This window comes from Sceloporus undulatus, chromosome 1, assembly GCF_019175285.1.
Source record: "Sceloporus undulatus isolate JIND9_A2432 ecotype Alabama chromosome 1, SceUnd_v1.1, whole genome shotgun sequence".
Taxonomy (NCBI): Eukaryota; Metazoa; Chordata; class Lepidosauria; order Squamata; family Phrynosomatidae; genus Sceloporus; species Sceloporus undulatus.
Window position 1 is genome coordinate 241,095,512 of NC_056522.1, and position 8,340 is coordinate 241,103,851.

At 40.9% G+C, this 8,340-nt stretch overlaps 1 protein-coding gene across 28 annotated transcripts in view; it reads left to right on the top strand.

The window, feature by feature from the left end:
* The window catches only part of CLASP1 (cytoplasmic linker associated protein 1), a 249,181-nt gene that overhangs the window by 33,846 nt on the left and 206,995 nt on the right, over positions 1–8,340 (top strand). For all 28 annotated transcript variants that reach the window (XM_042445044.1, XM_042445043.1, XM_042445053.1 and 25 more), the window contains one exon: positions 1,529–2,018. In XM_042445044.1, the coding sequence (XP_042300978.1) occupies positions 1,824–2,018 (195 nt within the window). In that variant the 5' untranslated portion in view covers positions 1,529–1,823. The remainder of the gene's footprint in view (positions 1–1,528; positions 2,019–8,340) is intronic.

Below are 8,340 nucleotides of genomic sequence, written 5' to 3' on the forward strand. Positions count from 1 at the left end.
GCCATTAATCTCAATGGGGTGCACACCCATGGCATGTGTCCCACATGCATGTGCCCCATTCAAGCCTCGCGGGTGGGAGGGGAGGTCTGGAACATATCCCCTGTGGGTTCCAAGGGGTGACTGTTTTAGTTATAGATTCCAAACTTTTAGGTACTTTGGAATCATAAGAAAAAGTACCTTTGGGTACAGTATCTGTTTGCTTTAGAAACAGATGTCTGGCTGTGGATGTTCCCTTTCCCCTTCAGGTGAGACTCCTAGGATTCCAAATTCTCAACCTAGGAGGTGTAGGCAATATATGGGACCAATATCTTTGGCAAAAAATTTAAAGTTCCAGTCACCTGATACTACATTTTATTGGTGTTAGTGGGGCTTACTTTTGAGTAAGCCTACACAGGATTTCAGTTCATGCATTCCAATTGTGACTTCACAGATGCAGTTCATATATGAATAAAGTTATGTTATATGCAGCCTAGGTACAGGTATCATTCTGGACTACTCGTGACCATATTGTTGTTGTTGTGTGCTTTCAAGTATTTCATTTCTTATGATGACCCTAAGGCAATCCTAGCAGAGGGTTTTCTTGATAGGATTTGTCCAGAGGTGGTTTGCCTTTGCCTTCCTTTGAAGCTGAGAGAATGAGACTTGCCCAAGGTCACCCAGTAAGTTTCCATGGCTGAGCTTCAAACCCTAGTCTCCTAGTGTCCTACTCCAACACCTAGACCACTACACCAGGTTGGCTTGCTGATCATAAGGCAACTGTTTGTTTAACCACATTCTAAACATGATGCTGGTTTCAAGGTTCACAATATAGTCATGCAAACTTACTTTCTCTTAAAAGGATACAGTCCTAGGCCAGTATAAAAACCTTGCTGTCACTTGAGAGATTCACAAATACAACCAGAGGAATCTTCTTCAGTAGTTCTTCCAGTGCTTTCCCCACACTCCTTTCTCTTTCTTTGAGAAACTTCTAATGGGGACAAACAGGTCCTGTGGTAAACACGCACTGCAAAAAGTGAACTGTTAGAAATCCATATTAGATTTCAATTGCTACTTGTAATTTCTTGTAGAATAAATTGAGGGGTGGTTAATGCATGTTTTCAGACCCAGGGAATGTTACATTTTAGACTACAACACTCACAATCCCCCAGTCAGCATGGCCAATGATCTTGCTAGCTGATGACTTTCAGGAGTTGTATGCAATAAATAAATAAAAATTAATTTTTAAAATTGAAATTGTAGTGTTTTTCATAGCAGTTGACACCCCATGTAACAGAGTTAGCTCTTTGTCTTTGTAGAAGACCACAGAAGACATGAGAAGGGAGGATTATCAACTTTTTATGGCCCATTTGCAGAGTCAAATTTACTTGATCCCCATTAGAACTAATCGAAAGGAGATGATAGAGAAAAGTTACTTAAAAAAAACAAAGTGTGGAAATGTCAAGCGTTTTGACTTACGCTTTTATGCTGTTTGAGGTTTTGCTTCTTAGTTTTGTTTCTAACCTTTGTCTCTTGATTTTTTGCCTCCCAGGATGGACTGTTGAATCCGGAAGCATTGGAGACCTGGTTATACAGCCCGGCTGGTCCGCTCACTGCTTTATTTATCTATTACTAGTTATTTAAATTGAACTTTTAATAACCTGCCAGCTGCTCTTCAGACACACATGGTGCATTGTTGCCATTCCCAGAATCACGTCTTTGAAATCCAGGCCCTTGGTAACCTTCATCAAACAAAGAGGCGACCTAGAGGATACATCTCCAGCAGGACTGTTCAAACTTGCTGCCCCCTAGCTTTCTCATTGCCTGTGCTATTCTTCTAGCATATCATGGAGCCCACAATGGAGTATTGTTTGGTTCAGGTTCTGCAAAAGGATGTTGGAAAGAGACTTCAGGTTGGCCAAGAACTGATAGACTATTTCTCAGATAAACAGAAATCTGCTGATCTTGAACATGATCAGACCATGCTGGATAAAATGGTTGATGGTCTTGCTACCTCCTGGGTAAATTCCAGTAATTATAAGGTAAGATTGATTTGCAAAAGTGAGATGGCTGAGTTCAACCATGGTTTCAACTCTGGTTGCTTTGCACAGGCTTCTTAATCAGTTACAGAACAGGCGCCTCACTCTTCGTTTTATTAGCTTGCAAATCCTGCTGATCCTGTGTGTTTCTTAGTGATCAGTAGTATCATTTTGTGACATTTCACAAAAATGTATGCATATATTCTTGATAGAATTTAAGAGATTAAAATGAAAAGCTTAGCTCTTTGCTGGTGAAAATGAAAATAGGAATGGCAACATTGCAAGGGTGGAGCAGTGTTCTTTCTTGCTTACTGTTTGTGATATTTGCCCAAATACATATACCAGTACAAATACCAGTGTATGGCAGCATTGGCTTTAGGGAAGTAGGATAACTTCAGAAGGGTGGGCTATCCTGCCCCCTAATCAAATTAACAGTCAGTGTCTTTTTGGTCTCCCTTAACTATAACTTGTCACAATAATATTTCTGTAAAATTGGACTTGAAAGAAGTCTGTTTTTGTTAAGAAGGCTGTGTACTGGGGCAAAATATGGGTTCCCACATGTCCAGTTTTGTACAGGACATCCTGCATTTGGGGACTTGAAACTAAGTCCTGTACTGGGGTCTGATGGGACATCCCAAATCCTGTATTCCTTGAGTAGTTGTAGCCACCAGTCATGCTGTTTACAGACCAATTCCCAAGCATTTGCTACACAGCAAAATAGGATTAGGCCTAAATGCCCTAAAGGCACCAGATCCTGTCTGATCTTGGAAGCTAAGCAGGGTCAGCCTTTGTTACAACCTGGATGTGTGATGTCCATGGAATACCAGATGCTGGAGGCAGGAACTGACAAAACAGTATTCCTAAGAAAACCTTATGACATTCATAGGGTAGCTATAAATCAACAGGAAACTTGAAGACATATAACAGACACAAAATGGCATTACCTACTAAATGCTGGAGGAGGGCACCTGCCAGGATCTTGGATGACATAGTGCTGCTCTTATCATCCCCAGCCAGTGAGGCACAACACCTCCAAATCATGCTTCACTTGCTACTTCCTCAGTTGCTTGTAGAGCTGAAAGCCATCCAGCTGTGTACCAAATGCTGTGGGGTCCATCTGTTGCAAGTGTGTGGTATCTTTGCTCAGCAATATAGAAGACTAAGGGAGGAGTATGTGAGGCAGACCTATATAAGATTCACCTCAAGTCTTTTGAGATGAGGACATCTTGCAAGGTCCCAGGCTCCTGTGAGATCCCTAATCTCATGGGAGCATGGGCTTTCTCCAAGATGTCCTCCTCACTTGAGACTTGAGTGAGCTTTAGAGAGACCTACCTCAATGTATACTGGGCATTAGAGAGAGAGCTGTCCCATGTTGGTGTCTGAAGAACCTGGCAACTACAGCTGAACATCATTTTACAAGGAACATGGAGTTGTTCCTTGAAACTTCAGCCCTGAGTCATTTCCAGCTTTCCTCTTCAAAGTGTACCAGAACTTTCCATGTGACCTTCCTGATGCCACTGTGGTGCAAGCTTTCCTTCCATACTGTCCTCTACATAGAATCATAGAGTTGAAAGAGACCACAAGGGCCATCCTGTCCAACCCCCTGCCGTGCAGGAACTCACAATCAAAGCATCCCCGACAGATGGCCATCCAGCCTCTGCTTAAAGACCTTCATGAGCAGCTGCAAAGATACAAAGATTTTTTTTAAAAAAATAGTATTTTGAGTTGCCCAGAACTTCGTTGTACAGTGGTCATTAGAACTACTGTACAACCACTTGATATCCTCTGGGGTTTGGTTCCAGGATCCTTTGTGGATACCAAAATCCATGGATGCTCAAGTCTCGGTAAATACAAAATATCAAAATAAAGGTTTGCTTTTTTGCAATTTCTATATTTTTAATGTACTTTCAAGCCATGGATGCTTGAATCTATGGATAAAGAATCTGAGGATACAGAGTGCTGACTGTACCACAGATTAAAATTTGTATTGTTTGTAACATGATTTTGTGTGTGTGTGTGGGGTGTGTGTGTGTGTGTAAATTATATCTGCTGTTTATAGTCACTTTGGATTCTTCTGTAGTAAGGCAAGACGCAAATAATGAACTGAATGAACTGTTCAGGATTCAAAAATTGTTCGTCTTAATATTTTATTTATTTTTCATTACCTCTTGTGTTTGTTCACTGGCTCTGTCATTTTACTAGCTTCCCATGATCAACATATCCTAGCCCAGGGATGTAGTTGGGGCCCTCCCACAGCTATAGGACAGCAGCATTGTCACTGCTGCCTGTGCTGGGCTAGAGATGATAGGAATTGCAGTCCAGCCTTATCCAGAGAACCAAACCTTCACCACCCCTGTGTCTGCCCTTTGCTTCTTCTTGCATTTTGGTAAAATGTATACTTCATCTTTCCAGTCTCTCTTTTAACGACAACACAGCCGGATCAGGGTTGCTTTACGGACAGTTACAGCTTGCTACATTGTAATGTTGTACAGTGCACACAGAATGCAACTCTGTCTTTATTTGCTAAGGATGTTTTGTGAAAGAGCAGTGATTGCTGCTTCCTTGTACTCTCATCCCATTACCCTTTGGTAACATAGGAATGCAGAGGCCTTATGGGAGAGTCAGGATCAAGTACCTGGGGAAAATATGCACACAGACACAGTCACACACCACCAACTATACCCTGATGCTGGTCTTGTTCTTTGTCTGTAAAATGAGGTGTCACCAAAGCTCACAGTGGAGGAAATACAGAGACAAGCAACACAATACACAGTACACACAAGCAACTTAACATCTGTATTATTTATTACTCTGAGATGCTGGAGGTTTGTTTTGCCTTTTCTAGTTGAGGGGTGGAACAGATGGCTTGAGCTTAGTTTAAAGTGGGGGTATCCATTAAAATTACTTGTACAGAGAAGCATACTCGCTTTCTGAGTTACGTTTTCTGTCTGCTTGAAATTCAGGGTCAACAGAACCAAATGAGCAGGAACGCTAATGTGAAATGAGTTCTTTGGATAAAACTTTGTTAAATAGCATGCTACATTATGAGGATGAGAAAGGGTGACTTTCTTGAGCCAAGGCACAGTTTGAACAGAAACTGGCTGTTGCTGTTGAACACAGTATAAAAGGATGCTAGGTGATCTCTGTTTGTCCCACAGTATAAAAAAGGCACCACCACTTTGAATAATATGGGAAGACAAAATGAGGGCATTGGGCTTGCCATGTGAATTCTACCTCCCCCCCATTAATTTTTCTTTCAATTTCCCGTGGACATTTTCCAAATTTCTAGAATTGCAGAGTGAGACACTGAATATTATACACACCTGGAAGTTTTATTTACTGTGTTTGCTTTGGTATTTCTGCTTACCCATTTGTTTAGATGCCTAAACTACTTTTAAATGTGGAATTTTAAGTTATTGTAATGCTGGAAATTTGGAGACGGAAGGAAAAATTCATGGTTGGGCTCAGAATTCCTATGGAGGGCAATTAATAATAATAATAATAATAATAATTTGTTTTATTTATATACCGCTATTCCAAAGATCATAGCGGTGAACAGCAAGTAAGCTAATTACCCAATTTTGACCCTCTACTGTGTAACTATACCCATGGAGGAGCACTGACCTAATCTAGATATCTGGCAATTTAAATTACATAATGTTAGTTCATTCAGTTCACTTGAAAACAGGTTAGATAGCAGGTCTACTGCTATTATGGGTTGAGTATCCCTTATTCAGAATTCCAAAATCCAAAATCTTCCAAAACCCAACACTTTTTTCATGAGTGGCTGAGATAGTGGCACCTTTGGTTTTTCATGGTTCACTGTACACAAACTTTGTTTCATGCACAAAATTATTTAAAATATTGTATAAAATTACCTTCAGGCTATCTGTATAATGTGCATATGCAACATAAATGAATTTATGCTTGGGTCCCATCTCCAAGATAGCTCAATATGTATATGCAAATATTCCAAAATATGAAAAATTTTGCAATCCCAAACACGTCTGGTCCCAAGTATTTTGGATACGGAAGATTAAACCTGTAGTACCAAGTCATTTTTGAGTCTAGACACCAGAGCCATAATAAGGCAGTGGAGTGTCTGCTTCAGTGCATGTGTGACTATTGTCTTGCCTAAAAATATGTCAAACAAAATGCACAGTAGAAATACAGGTTTCCACCACTGACATGTATCAGAGAGTTAAGGTAATTCGTGTAGCTCACTGTGATTATTCTCCTGAATAGAAATGAAAAATAATTGTGATCAGACAGACAAGTTGATAGGAAGAAATTAATAACCATTCTTATCCTTTCACCTATACTATTTCACTGTGTATTGAGGCCTGTAAAGTAACACCTCTCTAAAGTTGTCAACACAGGCTTTTCATTTTATGTGTCTGCATTTAGCACAAATATACTGGTGTGATTTGCATTTGCTGTGTCTTCTGCAGGGGTTCCTGACCTAAATTTTCTACTGCCAGCTTTAAAAGGTATAAACAAACTTGCACAGACTTGATGACAAGAAAATCCCAAATCTTCCTTTAGAAAAAAAAATTATGTAAATTTATGTACATATGGATAAATGTACTCTGTTTGCATATTCTGGTTCCTTCCTTCTTTCCTTTGAAATATTTGATAAAGAGCAGAAAGAGAGGCAAAAGAATGGGAACTAAGAGCGATAGAGGGCCATGGGGCAAGAAGTGTACCTGTACAAGGCAATGAAGGGGCCTATTCACACTATGCAATTATAGTACAGTGGGTCCTCTGCATTTGCTAGGGTTAGGCACACAGGACTCCTGTGAAAGTGGAAAAACCACAAATAACAAAAACATTATTTGTTTTTACCTGAGAGGACACCTCTAGGTCCTCCAGCATAACTTCTGGTGGATGTTGACCATAGAGTCATGCTGGAGGAACCAGAGATACCTAGGAAGAAAAATCTCTGAAAAAATCTTGCAGAGAAAATCCCATGATAGGTTCACCTTATGGTCACCGTAAGCTGGAAATGACTTGAATGCTGGGATGTTGAGAAGCTGGAGCGTATCTAAAGGAGGGTCTGGAAACTATGTCCTATGAGGAATGACCTTGGTAGCTGGGGATGTTTAGCCTGGAGAAGAGTAGGTTAAGAGGTGATATGATAGCCTTGTTGAAATATTTGAAGGGATGTCATATTGAGGAGGAGCAAGCATGTTTTCTGCTGCTCCAGAGAGTAGGACCTGGAACAGTGGATGCAAGCTCCAGGAAAAGAGATTCCACCTCAACATTAGGAGGAACTTCCTGGCAGTGAGAGCTGTTCAACAGTGGAACACACTCTCTTGGAGAGTAATGGAGTCTCTTTCTTTGGAGGTCTTAGAACAGAAGCTGGATGGCCAGGGATGCTTTGATTGTTAGTTCCTGCATGGCATGGGGTTGCACTGGATGGCCCTTGCGGTCTCGTCCTACTCTATGATTCCATGAAGGCACAACAATAACAGCAAGCTATAAGGGGTATATTAGACTTGTCAACTTGACCTTCTTGGTTCAGGTGCAGATGCTTGCCACCTTGGCCCATATTTCATTTGTGCACGATTTTGCTTTCTATCCAGTTGACTTCTGTGTCTTCCTCACACCCTTTCCCCTTTGTTGCTGTTGTGGTTCCCCTCCCCCCGCCTGTTACTTTACAAGGGGTATAATATCCAGTAACTTGACCTTTCTGTGGTTCTGTTGGCATTGCCAGTATGAGGAGTGCCACAGGGTGGGTAGAAGCCAGCCGTGCAGAGCTACAACAGCTGTGCAGCGTCAGCATTAATAATGTCCGAAACCCCCTCATTGAGTTATGATAGAAAGTTGGCCTTTCTGCTGTACTTTTACTTTGTGGCAAACACAGCACATAAAAGGCCAAGGCTGCATTTCCATGGTTGCTTACAACAAGGAGTGGGTTTCAGGCAGAGTCAGGGTGAGAATATTAACGTTTGGTAGCTTTCAAATATGCATAATAGAGTAGCCTTCAGAAAAGCATGCTTTTAATAATGAGCCGACCAAACAAGGGTATCTTTCAGCTCTTCCTCGCATCTTGCCAAACATGTTATGAAATTCCAACTTGAAGACCATGTAACTTTGGAGGGAAGGACATGGAGAAAAGAGAGAGACCTTGTGTAGAAGCCTTTGAACCAAAAATGTGACCCTTGTTTGCTGTGTTTAATTGGGCATTAAAGCTCTGTGAAGAACAAACTACCTATGTGCAACATTTTATCCTATCTTTTAAGAACCATGATGGGTGCAAGACATGTGTATTTTACTTGTTTTAATTTGTAAGCCACCTTGATTCTTAATTTTGGAAAGAAGG